This window comes from Neofelis nebulosa, chromosome 4, assembly GCF_028018385.1.
Source record: "Neofelis nebulosa isolate mNeoNeb1 chromosome 4, mNeoNeb1.pri, whole genome shotgun sequence".
Taxonomy (NCBI): domain Eukaryota; kingdom Metazoa; phylum Chordata; class Mammalia; order Carnivora; family Felidae; genus Neofelis; species Neofelis nebulosa.
The window spans coordinates 59,544,809-59,563,178 of NC_080785.1; the positions used below are offsets into that span (position 1 = coordinate 59,544,809).

The 18,370-nt window shown below is 35.4% G+C and overlaps 1 protein-coding gene across 2 annotated transcripts in view; it reads right to left on the reverse strand.

Annotated features, from left to right (window-relative positions):
• Positions 1 to 3,041: 3,041 nt before the first annotated feature.
• AHR (aryl hydrocarbon receptor) overlaps positions 3,042 to 18,370 on the reverse strand; it is a 54,354-nt gene continuing 39,025 nt past the window's right edge. For both annotated transcript variants that reach the window (XM_058724902.1, XM_058724903.1), the window contains 3 exons: positions 17,181 to 17,322; positions 8,962 to 10,216; positions 3,042 to 5,535 (listed from right to left, as the gene is read on the reverse strand). In XM_058724902.1, the coding sequence (XP_058580885.1) occupies positions 5,389 to 5,535; positions 8,962 to 10,216; positions 17,181 to 17,322 (1,544 nt within the window). In that variant the 3' untranslated portion in view covers positions 3,042 to 5,388. The remainder of the gene's footprint in view (positions 5,536 to 8,961; positions 10,217 to 17,180; positions 17,323 to 18,370) is intronic.

Below are 18,370 nucleotides of genomic sequence, written 5' to 3' on the forward strand. Positions count from 1 at the left end.
TTGGAATAATTTTAGATTTAAATTAGAGATGCAAAAATAGAGCATTTTTTTAATGTTTATTATTTTTGAGGGAGAGCAAGCAGGGGAGGGAAAGGGAGAGAGGGAAACACAGAATGGGAAGCAGACTATAGGCTCTGAGCTGTCAGCACAGAGCCTGAGGTAGGGCTCAAACTTACTGCGAGATCATGACCTGAGCTGAAGTTGGATGCTTAACAGACTGAGCCACCCAAGCACCCCCAAAAAATAGAGCAAGATGGGGCGCCTGGGTGGCGCAGTCGGTTAAGCGTCCGACTTCAGCCAGGTCACGATCTCGCGGTCCGTGAGTTCGAGCCCCGCGTCAGGCTCTGGGCTGATGGCTCGGAGCCTGGAGCCTGTTTCCGATTCTGTGTCTCCCTCTCTCTCTGCCCCTCCCCCGTTCATGCTCTGTCTCTCTCTGTCCCAGAAATAAATAAAAAAAAACGTTGAAAAAAAAAATTAAAAAAAAAAAAATAGAGCAAGTTTTCATCCCCTTCATTCAGGTTCCTCTAACACCACACAGTGTCTTTCATAGCCATGGGACATGGGTGAAACAAGGAAATAAATTAATGTCAAGCAAACTTTATTGGGATTTCTGTAACTGTTGCTGTTTTTTGTCGAATTGGACTCTTGTTTGCAGCTGTGTCCTTTTTCAATGGCAGGATGCAATCCAAGATGCCGTAATATATTTAGTGCCCATTTACCTCCTTAGTCTCCTTTGGTCTGTGACAGTGTCTTGGTCTGTTTTTCTTGACCTTGACATTTTACAGAATACTCAAGAATTTTGTGCATTCTCACTTCAGGTTTGTCTGATACTTTCACACAATTAGACTGGGATTCAGTAGAGCTGAAGTGTGCTTGTCAGAGCATCACTTAGGGAGAACACGCTGCCATGACTTACCCTTGGTGATGTCAACCCCAATCACTGGGTTAAAGCAGTGCTTGCCAGATTGCTACAGTGTAAAGTCATTATGGTTTTTTTTTTTCCCCCTTTTCTGGACTCTGTTCTTGGGAAGCAAGTTACTAAGTTCGGCCCACATTCAAAAGGAAGGGGTACTAAGCTCCATCTATTGGAGAGTGTAGTATCTACAAACACTTAGGATTCTTCTGTAAAGAAAATTTACCCCTTCTTGCTCATGTATGTGTTTAATCATTTATATAGATCAGGATGGACTCAGAATATTTATTTTATTCTTTGGGTTTTAATCCAATGCTGTTATTATGTTATTCAAATTGTTCCAGTTTTGGCCATTGGGAACTAGTTTATCATAAATCATTTATTGAATCCTCCAACAATCCAGTGAGGCAGGTATTATGGTTATCCTTATTTTGTAGAAACTATGACTCAGAGTAAGAGACCTTCCCAATGATTCATATCATATATGTACAAAGCGAGGAATCACACTCCAGAGTCTGTGTGCTAAGCTTTGCTATGATCTCAGAGGGAGAAGATGTTCCACAATGTCAGTCAGTGATTAGCAGAGGTAAGATAAGAGAGAACAGGTTTTGTAGCAGTTCATCATAAAGGCAGGAGTTGCAGAATGGATGAGCTTCCAAAGGTACAGTATATATAAAAAAAAAAAAGGACAAAATGTCAGAACCAAGTCTGTTACCAGGTGGAAGAAGGGAGAGTAGCTAACACAGGAAAGACAAGGACTAATAGAAGGTTGCAGGACAATGGATGTCACGGAAGCTAAGGGAAGAAAAAAGTTCATCGATGGTACGAATGGTACAATTTGGCCTGCAGGGATAGAGAATTAGCCTCTGGTGGGAAGGAAGTTAAGTGAACGTCCATAAAGCATTTTAATAGAAAGATGAAAAATAAAACAAGATTTTAGGAGATAAAAAAGTATTTTAGAGAAAGGAGGTAAATAATTTAGTAAGAAAAGGATGCAGGGTCAAGTAAGTATTTTCCAGGCTGTAGGGAGAAGCAGCACAGAGAGAAATTTATAGAACAAAGACTGGACAGGGGCAATGTAGACACTATGTGCACAAGACTTGGAAAGGCAGGGTATTCATCTGGAAGTTAGGGGAAGCTCTCCTCACATACTGTAGGTGAGCCTAAGAGATCAAGGGTAGTGGCACTGTTGAGGTCAAGGTACAGACACACTAAGGATGCGTTACAGGTTTCTGATGATTTCAATTGTATTAGTAACACTAGAAGCAAGGTCATCCGCAGACACTGGGAGGCAAACATGAGAGTAGTATCCAGTCCTGTGAGTAACTACCACCACTGGTCAGTATTTGGCAGGCTCGGTGAAGGGGCACAACTGGAAGTCATTCCTGCCGATCGAAGCCACTGGAGTGAAAGCAAAGACAATTATCATGATCTCGATTTTTTTACTTGATGTTTTCAGATCAAATGGTTAAAACTGAATATGGAACTCGTAGACAAAAGACACAGTATTCCTAAAATGCCCAAATTAAGTATGGTGTTGGTCACTTGCCATGCTTAGATGTCGAGCGTTGAGAAGAAATATCTAATGATTGTAATGATTGTAATGGCTAAACATAAGACGAATGTAAAAAAAGTTAATAGAATGAAAACTGTTGTTTTAGGATTTTTTTCTTCAAATAATTCTAATTGCAACATTCTTAGTGAATGTTTTCCTGAGTTTAATGCCAAAGGCGTAACGTATCATTTATATTTGTTAGAGGATAGGCTTAAGCAATAATTTTTCTAATCTGAGAACAAAATACAACATGAGTTGTTTTAAAAACTCCTCAAATATTATTAAAAGCGGAGTTTTAAAATTTAATCTGAGACACTAACACCACTACATCTGTAACACCAACACAAAGTTTAAAAGGGTACTCCATTTCAGAAGCATTTTAATCTGCGACGTTACTTGAAGAGCCTTTTTTATATCCACATAAAGGCTAAAATATCCATGGGCAGAATTTCATAAATTATTGCTTCGTGTCTCCTTCAATATTATAGATTGCCTTTAATATCGTTAAAACACTGTACTAAACATGCTCTTTTCCTCTATATGAACCAGAAAGAATTTACATTAAAACATGTAATTTATACTTGATTTTATTACCATATATTATTGTATACAATTTTGTTTGATAAGGATATTATAAATCATATTTTGAACAAAATATGTATGACATAGGTATGCAGTAATATTTTGAAGAAAAAAGTCATGAAAACATCTACCAAAAATTTAGTAATACTGAAAAACACTAGTTGGTGCAGAGTAATGAATGAAAGCTTCCTCATACACTGGAACACAGGCAAATCTCCTGGTACCGGAAGAACAACTTGGTTTAGGAAAAGTTCAAATTAGACATACCCACATACTCAGAAGTGCACATTATCTAAGAAATGAGTCCCTCATTAGACCAGCACACGGAGCATTCTCTGTTTGGCACTTAGCAATACAGACAAATGTGTATTTGGTTTAATGTGATTTTATTATTCTTAGATACATTTTATTTTATATAGATAAAAATATACAATATTGCTTTAAGTTTTTAATTTTGTAAGTGTAGAACTGTCATCCTATTCACACTTTAAAAAGCCTATTTTTCCACTAAATAATTCACCCAACGGCATGTGGAAGACACTAACAAAAATGGTTATTGTGAAGGCTTTTAATGAAAAGCTTAAATGTAAAAATAGAATATTAAGCCAGACCACTGGTCTAAACCTTTAGTGATACCTCATACTGGAAACAAATTATGAAATGTTTTAGACAAATTGGTTTTTTTCCTTAAATTGATTCTATGGATTCAAAGAATGAACTGAAAATTCATAGAACTGACATATTTTTTCTGAAGCCACTTTGATATACATTAATTTACTAAAAAAAAAATAAGTGAAAAGAGTGCATTTTGATACTATACCTTGGTTTAAGAGTCCATCATGTTTTTTATAGAATACATGAAAAATGTGCCTGCCCTTCAGATGTCACATTTAAATAAATGAGTCTTTTTTAAAATTTACCTGAGGACAGTAGAGTTAGCAGGGGGATCATTTGCCTTACCAGTAATAAAGGCCATTGTGTCCTAGAAACAATGTACTGTTTGAAGTTAAGAGAATGGCATGGGTGTCTTAAGACCAAAGTAAAAGCAGTTGGATTCATTATTTGATATTTTGAAAAGACGCAAGACTATATGTAAGACTCGAATTACGTGCATATATAAGGTATAGACTATTTTCAAATGAAAGCTTGAAAATACTTTAAATATAATTTTGTTCATTATAAACTATATAAATGCACCAATCGTGTCACTCATAACAATACTTTGCATCAGACATTGCCACGTTCAAACTTCACGCTCCTCAAATATGAGAAAAAACAAATAGTTTCCACTGTACTAGTAAGTGAAAGTTATAAAGTCAACACATTCTACCTTAAAGTTCATTCTAGGTCTAAAGTAGTTTTTAAAGAATTTATACACAGTGAAATGGTGATTAAAGAGCTAGAAATAAAGCTACTTCCTCCTCGTTGCAAGTTGATAAACACGGTCCCATTCAAGCAGATCTTTGCACACCTGCAACACTGAACCACCATGGTGGAGATTTCAGTAAAGGTAAGTTGCAGTGTATCTCTTTCTCCCGAAAACACTGTTGACATTTTAGTGCTGCAGTCTTTATTTGATCAAAAAATAATTTGGAAAGACATTTTACTTTCAAAATTTTTCAACGTAAGGCACATAGCAACATTTAATATGTAGGAGCAACTAGGTAATAAATATTTTTTCAATCATAACTTGCCCTTTTCCTGAAGAAAGTGGGTGAGTAGTGCAGTTAAAACATGCCTGGACTAATACAAATGACTGAATTTAAGAAATACAAATAATATTTGTGTGCAGAAAGTTATTAAAAAGTTTACTTTCTATCAAATATACATCCTACAGTGTTATAGGTATAAAAAATTGTGAGGCACTTACACAACAAAGGAGGAAAGCACTGAGATTATCTTTTTATAAAAGCACCAAACCACTTATTTTAACATCTGAGATAAAAGCAGAAGATAAAAGGAAATAGTTTGTTATTTGGTGTACTAATAAGAATAGATAAGTTGAAAACTCAAAAGTATTCAATTTTTTTCTGACAAATTTTTTATTTAAAAGTGTCATGAAGTTTCCCTGAATAAATTTTGTATATTCTCTAGTACTCAGACTATAAAGTGAAATAAAGATAGCATCTCCCTCTCTCTGGCGGTACACTTTCTTTTTTAATGACTATAGTATATGTAGTTTTGGTAATTTTAACTCTTAAAAACATTAAAATTTGGTTTGGAATAATAGTGCGAACAACATACATCAATGCCTCCATGTAAAGTTGCTGATGTCCAACACTGATAGTTCTATTATTCTGTAATCTTCTTTAATCCATGGTGAAAAATGGGCTTGGCATTACAGGAATCCACTGGATGTCAAATCGGGGAAAGGTCTGGCTTCTGACATGTGATGAAGGGGCTGAAGGTGTGTGGGAGTCTGAGTGCTATTTATATTATTTAATTCAGCTGGATAGGTTTCATTTAAAACTCCTCCATTCTGAAACTGCAAACAAAAATAGCAATGCAACTTATTAGATTTTTCAAGTATCTTAAGCCACTAAATGATATATTAAAAAGTATTTTTAAAATCTTTGTCTTGCATGTTAAACTTCAGATTCTTTACATCATTCAATGAAGACCAACACAGCAAATATTATGTATTAGCTGCATTTATAACAATTTGGTTTCTCCATTAGATGGTACAGATGTGTGATACATGGGTCTCAGCTCAGAAGTGGTATTAGGAGAGTATTTGATTAACAAATTGTCTTTGGTCTGGATAGGAAATGATGGATCAGAGAACCAGTTATGAATCACAGATATATCTGTCATACATAGGTTGGCTTTGACCAGATTTCATCTCAGGCAAGTTCTGGGTACCAAAGTCTTGACTGCATTCAAAATGACTAGACTGGACTGCAGACGTAGAACTTTTCTATAAGAGGTCATTTCTGATAGAAGCATCTTAATATTCCTAAAATATTACAGCATGGGTATGATTTCCTAAACCATTTTTATTTGTTACAGACTTTTAGTAAGTACTATTAAAAAGTATCCTAATTATATATTTTTATCAAATAAAATGCTTGCTCTTGTCCTCTTATAATGAAAATAGTCTGAGTCTACAACTGCTACTAAAAAAAAAAAAAGCCAGATACATAGTCTGTACACTTTTTTTTTTTTTTTAACATTTATTTATTTTTGAGACAGAGAGAGACAGCATGAACGGGGGAGGGTCAGAGACAGGGAGACACAGAATCTGAAACAGGCTCCAGGCTCTGAGCTGTCAGCACAGAGCCTGACGCAGGGCTTGAACTCACGGACCGCGAGATCATGACCTGAGCCGAAGTCGGCCGCTTAACCGACTGAGCCACCCAGGCGCCCCCATAGTCTGCACACTTATAGATTATAGGGCCTTTGTATTGGATATAGTCAGTGAAAGTTATGGAAATTTTCATATAGTTCAAAATCATACCCTTAATTCCTTGAAACACAGATTTAAAAGATCCTCTAAAACACACATTAAATATATAGTTAAAGTCATATAATCCAGGTCTTCAGTGAATGGCAGCTGTGGAGCCTTGAAATGGAAGTTATTATGCAGAGAATGGTAGCCTTTGAGTAAGTTACTCTTACCAGTCATTAACACAATGCAAGTCAGCAATTGTCTTGAAGTATGTTATCAAAAACAATGCTATTCAATAAAATAATACTGTGAGCCACGTAGGCAATTTTTACAAGTAACTCCCTGGGGAAATACATAGGTCTACAGACTTGCTATTAACTCACTGTTCATAAAGAAGTAATACAAAGTGCCAGGGAGGGGAGAAAAAAAAAAACTCGAAAGAACCTGGTAATGAAATTTTAGGTTATGTAAATTATTAAGTTGTCAACAACTTACTCAAGTTACCTATCCATGGTACTTCATAGCAATGTTGTGAGAGTGTACTGAATAATTCTGATATAATTGAAGATGTCAGAAATGAGGATAAGAAAAACTTTCATTACCATTTTCTATCAAAAAACTCCTATACAAGCCAAATGTAAGACAATTACAAATGTTAACTTGAATCTTTGTTGCTAATCTATAATACACAGAAAACAGAAACCACTGAACTTAGTTTAAATCAAGATTTTCTTCAAAAGCCTATTTAATTATACTATAAAATGAACTCAATATTTTCTAACAGAAAAGCATGAATGAAAAAATGATGTATTCCCCAGTGGCCACAGAGAGTGGCTACCGTTACTGTTTAAATCTAAATAATATATATATATATATATATATATATATATATATATATATATATATACATATATATACATATACACACACACATATATGTTTAAATGTAAAATATATACATAATCTAAAATATATATATACACACACATACATATATGTTTAAATGTAAAATATATACATAATCTAAAATATATATATATACACACATACATATATGTTTAAATGTAAATATATATACATAATCTAAAATATATATATATGTGTGTGTGTGTATATATATATATATATATATATATATATATATATTTTTTTTTTTTTTTTTTTTTTTAGATTTAAAGTGTGCTTGCTGATAGAAGTATTCTGATGACATAAAGATATAGGGGCTCCTGGCTGGCTCAGTTGGTAGAGCATGTGAGTTTTGATCTCAGGGTTGTGAGTTCAAGCCCCTTAAAAAAGAAGTACAAATTTTGGGGGGTCCTGGGTGGCTCAGCCTGTTAAGTGTCTGACTCTAGATTTCGGCTCAGGTCAGGATCTCACAATTCATAAGTACAAGCCCTGCCATGGGGTTCGGTGCTGACAGTGCAGAGCCTGCTTGGGATTCTCTCTCTCTCCTTCTTTCTCTGCTTCCCCTGCTAGATCCGTCTCTCTCTCAAATAAACAAACAAAACTTTTAGACAAGTAGAAAATTTAGCACAGTACCCAGCTTGACCACATGAGAGAAAGCCAGTAAGTTATGCTTTTTTACAAGATGCTAAAAAAAAAAAACATTCCATCTTGAAGGATAAAATGAGGATTGGGCAGATAACATGGAGGGATTGCCATAGAACACTGAGGAGCCTCAGACTGAATTCAGGGATCACCAAGGACAAAGGTGTCTGAAAAAAGTACAACTGTATTGACTTTAACCTGATTTTAACACATACAAAAAAGATTGAGCTTTAAGAAATTACTTTTAAAAATGCAAATATATATTTGAAGTCTGATATTTTAAAAAAAAGGTTTTTTTTTTTTTAAGTTTATTTACTTTTGAGAGAGAGAGAGACAGAGTGAGTGGGGGATGGAGACACAGAATTGGAGGTAGGCTCCAGGCTCTGAGTGGTCAACAACAGAGCCTAAAGTGGGGCTGGAACTCACAAACCATGAGATCAAGACCAAAGTTGGACGCTTAACCAACTGAGACACCCAGGTGCCTCTGAACTCTGAATTTTTAAAGGGTCCTGTAATTATTAAGAACAGAGATAAACCAAAGGATCTATTCTAAACAATATATGACATACTCATGTTGCTGTAGCCCTTGATTTTTTTCTCCTTGGCTGTTCAGTTAAAAAAGATCTATTAGGGGGCGCCTGGGTGGCTTGGTCGGTTGGGTGTCCGACTTCAGCTCAGGTCATGATCTCGCGGTCCATGAGTTCCAGCCCCACATAGGACTCTGCGCTGACAGCTCAGAGCCTGGAGCCTGTTTCAGATTCTGTGTCTCCCTCTCTCTCTGCTCCTCCCCTGTTCATGCTCTCTGTCTCAAAAATAAATGTGAAAAAAAAAAAAAATCTATTAGTATTAGTAACACACTACTACTGGAAAAGTACTGGCTTATTAAAAAATAGTCACATAAAAAATTTATAATTGAGGTCTATAAATGTAAGAAGAATCACTAAAAAGGTTTACTCAGCCTGAGAAAACCCTTACCTTGTTTAAAAATGCCTGTGGGTCCGGCATTGTTGGATTGTACTGCATCTGGGCCTCGTGGCCGTGCGGAGGTTCCGGCTGGCACTGGTACATGGACACAGCCCCGGCATAACACGTCTGAGGAGTTACTATGGGCGACTCTGGAGTAAGTCCGTGTGTTTGGTTCTCAGGAGCTTGTAAACACGTGAAAAAATCTTCTAAATTAGAAGTAGTAGGGTACGGGGATGGTTCGAAGTTCCCTAAGGGAAAGTCTAACTGTGGCCCCTGGGAATGTTGTGGCAGCACAGACTGATCACAGGGGATAAAGTTGTGTGTATAAGGCATAGCATCCGTCTCAGATTTGTAGGGACACTCTTGACTGGTCCCAGGTAAGTCTGAAAGGACATTATACTGCTGTAGCTCTTGCTGCGGACAACCAAAAGGCACAGACTGGTTAGCGCTCCAATTGGCAAACATGCCATTAACTTGCATATGCTGCATTTTCTGACACAGTTGTTGCTGCTGCTCCGATGCTACGAGGTTTTGCTGGTGCTGCAGCTGCTGCTGTTGCTGCTGCTGTTCTAGCTGCAGGTGCTCCTGTACCATACAACTTGAGTTCACAGCCACGGCCTGTTGCTGCTGGTAACCGGGACACTGGAAGGCAGGCTTGCTTAAAGAATCATGGACATAGGTCAGGATTTCATCTGTGAGGTCAATATCTCTGAAGTCATCCTCACCAGAAAAGTCAGTTCTGAAAAATTCCTCATTCTGTTGCATGTCTTTGATATCTTCAAAATCAATGCCTAGGTGTTTCATAATGCTGTACAAGTCACTATTTCTGTTGTCTGCAAAGGGCCCTGATTGACCTCCAGAGATTGCTGGGTTCATATCCTGAGACTGACCTATTTGCTCATGTTTCAGGATACTGTTATTTCCCACTGGTGCCATACTGTCTTGCCAATTACTGCATTCATTCATAGTTTCGTTAAAAAGATTTCTTTCAAAAGCTGTGTTACTGGAAGCAGGATAGAGATAAATAGACTCATCTTGTTGCATCATGGCACCCAGGAGGGAATTGGGATTGAAAGATTCCTTATTTAGAGTTGATGTGGTAGCAGACTCTCTTCCACAAGCAGTAGTTTTAGTCCTCACTGGTAAGGGATCCATCATGGGAGGAAAAGGGTTATTTACCTGGTATAACACAGCTTCTCCAGAAGTAAACATAAAAGGCAACTTCATAGTTCGTTTTCGTAAATGCTCTGTTCCTTCTTCATCTCTAAAATTGGGTATGAGAAAAAAAAAGTTATATCAAACACTTAGAAAAATGTAATAGAAAAACAATATAAAAGCAAAATACATTGTAATTGAGTTTGATCTGGAGCATGAACTTTACTTTGACATAAATGTTCCAGATAACAAGTGTTAGAAAACTTCTTAGAAAGATTTAAGTGATTTAGAATTTATCCCAGAATTTAGTCATTACATCCATTCTCAGTTACCACCCCTGAAATCCTCCTGAAAAAAATAAATTCAAAGTGGAATAAAGATCCAACTATAAAAACAAACTATAACACTTAGGAATTAACCATCCCAGCCAAGGCAACCCCGGTGCAGAGCAACTAGGGACTCCTTGCCCACTACAGCACTAGTCATTCAGCCAAAGGTGCCAGAGACATGCAACCTACATAGGAGATCTTCCTACACAAGTCTGCTCCTTCAAGATTGGGAGTACCTGTTAAACCTAATGAGAAAGTCAAAATGAGAAAATAGGATAACACTTCGAACAAAAGAGTAAGACAAAACTTGAGAAAAACTAAACAAAATGGAGATAAACAATCTACCTGATAAAGAGTTCAAAGAAATGCTCACTGGACTTGGGAGAAGAGTAGACAAACTCAGTGACTGCTTCAGCCAAGAGACATAAAATATAAAAAAAAATCAGAGTTTAATACAATAACTAAAATGAAAAATACAGAAGGAATCAACAACAGGTCAGACGATGCAGAAGAATGGATCAGTGATCTGGAGCACAGGTAATGGAAAGTAGGCAAGGAGAACAGCAAAAAGAAAAAGGATAAGTTAAGGGGTCTCTGAGACAACATCAAACACACAAACATTCACATTATAGGGCTCCTAGAAGAAGACAGAAGGAAAGAGGCTGAAAAATTCCCTAAACTGGGGAAGGAAACAGGTTTTCTGGTCCAGGAAGCAGCCAAACTCTGCAGGCCAGAAGGGGCTGTCACGAGATATTCCAAGTACTGAAAGGAAACAAACCTACAGCAAGGCTATCACTCAGAATTGAAGAAGAGATGAAAACTTTCCCACACAAAAGTTAAAGGGAATTCATCACCACTAAACCACTTAAAAGAAATGTAAAGGGACTTCTTTCAGGAAAAAAATAGGTCACAACAAGAAGTGAGAAAATTAAGAAAGGAAAATTGTCACTGGCAAACCTAGAGTACAGGCAGGAGATCAATCATTTATAAATGCATGATTTAACCTTATGATGATGAAAAGACAAAAGTAGTAAAAATGAATTAGATCTAAATATTAGTTTAGGGAATCAAAGATAAAACATAACATCAAATATATAAAAAATGGAGAGGGCAGCAAAAACATAGTACTTTTAGAAATGTGTTCAAACTTAAGCAACCATCAACTTAATATAAACTGCTATATACTTGGGATGTTATATATGAACCTTAAGGATACTGCAGACCAAAAATAAGTAAAAGATTTAAAAAATAATATCAAATAAAGAGAAAGAAATCAAGTATGACACTGAAGAAAGATACCCATCAGAAGGGAAGCAAGAAAATAAGAAGGGAAGAATAAGAAGGGATTTTTTACAAAAAAAAAGAACAGTGAACACAATGGCAATTAATGTATTAACTAAATATAAATGGTCTAAATGCTTCAATCAAAAGATACAAGGTGACTGGATAAAAAACAAGACCCATCTATATGCTACCTATAAGAGACTAACTTCAGACTAAAGACAAATTCAGACTCAAAGTGAAGGGATATGAAAGTATTTTCCATGCAAATGAAAGCAAAATAAAATAAGCTGGGGTAACAATACTTAAAAGACAAAATACATTTTAAAACAAAGACTATAACAAGAGACAAGGAAGGACATTGCATAATGATAAAGGGATCAATCCAACAAAAGGATATAACAAATGCAAATATCTATGCACCTAGTAGAGGATCAGTAAATACATGAAGCCTAAATGAAAGACATAAAGGGACACAAAATGACAGTAATACAACAGTAGTAGGGGACTTGAGCACCCCACTTACATCAGTGGATAGATCATCTGGGCAAAACATTAATGGGGAAACAGTGGCTTTGAATGATACATTAGACCAGATGGAGTTAATCTATAACAGGGAATTCCATCTAAAAGAAGTAGAATGCACAAATGCACACAGAACATTCTCTAAGATCATGTTAAGTCACAAAACTAGTGTCAGTAAATTTGAGACTGAAATCCAAACAAGGATTTTTTTCTGACCACAGATAAATGAAACTAGAAATCAACTGTAAGGAAAAAAAAAAAAACAAAACAAACTAGAAAAAACACAAATACATGGAGGCTGAACAACAGGGTATTAAAAAACCAAAGGAACAACAAAGAAATGAAAAAGGAAATCAGAAAATACCTGGACACAAATGAAAATGGAAATACAGTGGTCCAAATCTTTGGGACACAGCCAAAGTAGTTCTAAGTAGTTGAAACCAATACAGGCCTATCTCAAGAAACCAGGAAAATCTGAAACAAATCTAACCCTTCACCCAAAGCAACTAGAAAAAGAATAAACACAAAGTTAGAAGGAAGGAAATACTAAAGATCAGAGTAGAAATACATGAAATAGAGACTACAAGGAAATGATTAATGAAACCAACAGCCTTTGTAAAGATAATGAATAAACCTTTAGAGAGGATCAAGAAAAAAAGAGAGAAAATGCAAATAAATAAAATCAGAAATAAAAGAGAAGTAACAACCCTTATGCAAAGTGAAAAAAAAAACAATCAACAAAATGAAAAGACAACCTACTGAAGAGAAGATATTTGCAAATGAGTATCTAATAAGGGGTTAATATCCAAAATATATAAATAATTCATACAACTTACCAAAGAGAATCTGATTAAAAAGAGAACCTGATAGACATTTTTCCAGGGAAGATAACAGACGACTAACAGACAGATGAAAAGATCTTCAACATCACTAATTATCAGGGAAATGCACATCAAAACTACAATGAGATACCACCTCACACCAGTCTGAATGGCTACCATCAAAAACAAGAAATAACAAGTGGTAGCGAGGGTGTGGAGGAAAGGGAGCCCTCGTGCACTGTTGGTGGGAATGTAAACTGGCACAACCACTGTGGAAAACAGTATAGAAGCTCCTCAAAAAATTAAAAAGATAACCACCACGCAATTCAGTAATTTCACTGCTGGGTGTTCACCCAAAGAAAATGAAAACACTAACTCAAAAGGATAGAGACACCCTTATGTTTATTACAACACTGCTTACGATAGCCAAAATATGGAAGCAACCTATTAAACGGAAGAGAGGATAAAGAAGATATGGTATATTGCTCAGCCATAAAAAAGAATGAAATCCTGCTATCGATAAAAACATGGATGGACCTACAAGGTGTTACACTAAGTGAAAGTTAGAGAAAGATGAATACCATATGATTTCACTTACATGGAATCTAGAAAACTAACAAAACACACACACACAAAAACAGATACAGTTTCATAAATAGAGAACAAATTGGTGGTTGCCAGACTGAAGGTGCTGGGATGATGGGTTAAATAGATGAATGGGATTAAGAGGTATAAACTCCCAGTTATAATAAATTATGGGGATGAAAAGTACGACACAGGGAATACGGTCAATAATACTGTAATAACTTTATATGCTGACAGATGGCAGCTACACTTACAGTAAGCACTACATAATGTGTATCATTGTTGAATCACTATGTTGTACATTCGAAACTAATAAAATATTGTATGTTAATTATACTTAAAAAATCTTAGAAATCTGAGTGGGAAGAGTCATGTGTAAATAAAATGTAGAATCTCTATAGGAAAATACTAGCATAATTGACATAAAAATTAAAAATCTTACATGGCACAAGCATTCATAAATCAAGTTTATGCATGGATAAAACGTGTCTTGCTTGTAATTTCACATCTATACTACATATAGTATGTGTGTGTATAAATATATCCAACTTAACACCCATAGGAAGTAAAGAGCTCCAATGAGGACCCAGAGAGAGGCCAACAACATAGGCGAAAATTGACAAACAATATGAACGGACAATTCATAGAAGGAAAATGCCCTAGAAAGATACAAAAGATGTCCTGCCTCACTGGTAATGAGAAAATGCAACCAATAACCTTTTAATAACAGAACAAGCAAACTCAAATAGTAAAAATATGAACAGCCCAAATGAAACCACTAATAAATGAAGAGCACTATACCTGCAGTAGAACATAGATTCTTGACCAGAGCACATGGGATATGTTACTAACACTGACTATATATTTGATCATAAAACATTTGATCATAAATTATACAAAAAATACAAATTTCAAGACACGACATCACACACAGAATGTTTTCTAACTTCAGTGGAATTGATGTAAAATTCAATAACAAAAACACCAGGGGCACCTGGGTGGCTCAGTCAGTTGAGTGTCCAACTTCGGCTCAGATCACAATCTCAAGGTTCATGGGTTCAAGCCCCGCATTGGGCTCTGTGCTGACAGCACAGAGCCTGGAGCCTGCTTCGGATTCTGTGTCTCCCTATCTCTCTGCCCCTCCCCCACTCACATGCACTAGCTCTCGAAGACATTAAGAAAAATTTTTTTAAAACAAAAAACCCAGAAAATCCCCAATGTAAAAAGTACATACTACTATATTTCAAAATCATGAATAGAAAAAACAAGACACATCAAAACACGAGGACTGTAGTTAAAGTTGTGCTTAAGAGGGAATTGATAACTTAAAGGCTGGAAGAATAGCAAATATACCCAAAGAGGGTAGAAGGAAAGAAGTAATAAGCAGATATAAATGCAGCAGAAAACAAGCAAACAATAGGAAAAATCAACAAACCAAAAGTTGGATCCTTGAGAAGATTAGAAACTAATGGCTTTGTAGCAATATTATTTGAGAAGGCACAATTTGCTAATAACAATGTTTCTTTAAAAGTCAGTACAGATACTACAAAATGAAAAGGAAATACAGCATAAAAGAGAAAAATCATCATCATGTTAATGAATCCAGAAGTATTTAACAAAATTCAGCACCCATCATGATGATAACATTTAGTAAACTAAAGAGAAGGGAAGCTCTTAAATTAAAAACATATATATATATATATATATATATATATATATATATATACACACACACACACACACACACATATATACACACACACATGAATATATACATTATACGTATATATACATGAGTGTACATATACTTAAAATATATATTTAGTAGCAAAATGTATATAATCTATATGGATATATGAATATAATGTATATAAATGTACAGAATGTATATGTGTATATATGTACACATGTAGTATCTAGATAATGTATGTGTGTGTGTATATATATATATATATGTATATATAAAATTTAATAGCAAAAGTACTACCACAACATCATACTTGATGGTAAAATATTAAAAGATTTCCCCCTGAGACTGGTAATAAGACAAAAACAAAACCTGCTATCATTATTTCTTTCACATTTTACTGAGAGCCTAACCAGTGCAATAAAGGAATTTTAAAAAATAATAAATGTCTAAAGATTAAAAAAAATATTGCAAATGTTAGGTAGTAAATTGTGAAGGATCCAGACACTTATGAGAATAAGTGGGTTTCAATAAGTTCACTGAATACAAGCCAGCATTAAAAAATTCAACGATTAGAAACTGGTGTACACATGCATACTATTCTTTTTAATGTTTTATTTATTTATTTATTTTTTTTTTGAGCAAAAGAGTGGAAGGGGGAGGACAGACAGAGAATCTCAAGCAGGCTCCATGATGTCAGTACAAGAGCCTGACTTGGGGCTCGATCTCACGAACCATGAGATCATGACCTGAGCTGAAATCAAGAGCTGGATACTTAACCGACTGAGCCACCCAGGCATCACGCCATGCACACCATTTAAAAACAGCATCACAAAACATCAAACAACTAGAAATAAAATTAAGAAAAAGATACGTAAGAGTCAGGTAAGAAAAATACAACCCATTATTAAGACAAAGACATAGGTACAGACTCATGTACCCATATGCACATACATATATTCACCATGTTCAAGGGTTGGAAGAGTCAGTATTGTAAAGACGCTGATTATCCCAAAATAAGCTATAGTTTCAATGCTATTCCGTTCAAAATCACAACAGATACTCCAGTGAAATCTGACAACTTATTTCTAAAATATAAAGGATAAAGAAGAGAGGAGACAATGCTAGAGGAGAACAAAAATTCCTCAACTAATATGGAAAGCTGACACACAATATCAAGATTTATTATAAAGATGTAGTAATAAAGATAATGTGCTATTGAGGTGAAAACAGACAAGTAGACTAATGGAATCCAGAAACAGAACCACAGACACAATCCCCTGATCAAAATGCAGTGGAGCAGGGAAAAAAAGCAGCCTTGTCAATAAGTGATTCTGATCAACTGGATATACATATAAAGGAAAATATTAATGTTGATCTTACCTCAAGTCACGTACAAACAAAACATCAGCTCTCTAGAGCGTAGAAAACATTTCTAATACAAATATCTGACAAAATGCTTATTTACAGAATCTATATGAAACACAAAAACCTCTGCTTGTTTAGAAAACATGTACTAAGCACAGAACTGTTATGCATTTATTTTATTTTATATATCACTAATTTTTCATCTTTCCTTCATACATCAGGAAAAAACCTGGAGTTTTCTTTGGTTATTCTCTTTCTGTAATTCCACCTATTTAGTTGTTCAATAAAGTTTGTCAATTCTGTCTTCTCAATGTCCTTCATTTATGCCTTGTTTCTTTACATATTTTCAGTTTTTACTTCCAGAGAAAATTCTCATAGAATTTATTTTGAGGTTTTCATGTAAGAGGATTTAAAAACCAAAGTGTTATTAAAAAAAAAAAGAAATGAAGACATGAAACATTTTGTCTTTGTACTTACGTCAGTGGTCTCTGAGTTGCAATGATATAATCTGGTCGTCCATTTTTATACACTAAGCGTGCATTAGACTGAACCCAGGTCCATCGGTTGTCTTTGGTGAGAAGCCTGAATACTATCATGCCACTTTCTCCAGTCTTAATCACTAAAACAAAATCCAAAAATTAAATTATCAAACCTGAAAACAACATTTTAATTCTTTTTAATGTTTGTTTATTTCTGAGAGACAGAGACACAGTATGAGTGAGGGAAGGGCTGGGAGACAGGAAGACACAGAATCTGAAGCAAGCTCCAGGCTCTGAGCTGTCAGCACAGAGCCCCACGTGGGGATCGAACTCAAGAACCATAAGATCATGATTTGAGACGAAGTCAGTTGCTTAACTGACTGAGCCACCCAAGTGCCCCTGAAATCAACATTTTAAAGAAAACCTCTGAAACAAAGCCCCTATGACACATTTTTTGGACATATTTCTTTTACCACCAAAGATGATATATGTCTTGATAACTTTAAACACAATATATTAAAATGTATGGAAACAGTTCTTCAGAGTTGTTTATTTTCTACTACAGACTAAACATTATTTAAAAAAATTTTTTTCTTAATGTTTATTTTTCAGAGAGAGAGAGAGACAGAGCACGAGGTAGGGAGAGGCAGAGAGACAGTGGGGACACAGAATCCGAAGGAGGCTCCAGGCTCTGAGCTGTCAGCAAAGCGCCCGACATGGGGCTCGAACTCCCAAACCATGAGATCATGACTTGAGCCGAAGTCAGTCGCTTAACCGACTGAGCCACCCAGGCGCCCCAAGACTAAATTTATTATTTAGTAGATTAAAGGGAAGATTAAATCAGAAAATTCTGGTAATACATCTAACTACAGAGAGGGTACACAATTTGGGGAAAACAAAACTATTAAAATTAATTTCATTTTAAAAAGGGAATGTTTCTACCACTTAGGATTTTATTTAACCATTTTAAAGCATAATCTATATTAGCCTAGATTTATAAATTAATGATACCATTTAAAATGCCATTAAAAATTGAGCAAAACATTGGGCAAAATGTTCATTTTCATAGTAATTAAAGTACTGGACTCTTGCATGGTAAGTGTAAGGCAGTTAATAAATTGAGTGTAATTCAGGTTAATCATAATGGTTTGACATCAACTGTAAGTTTATCCAGTTGCTTTAAGCTCA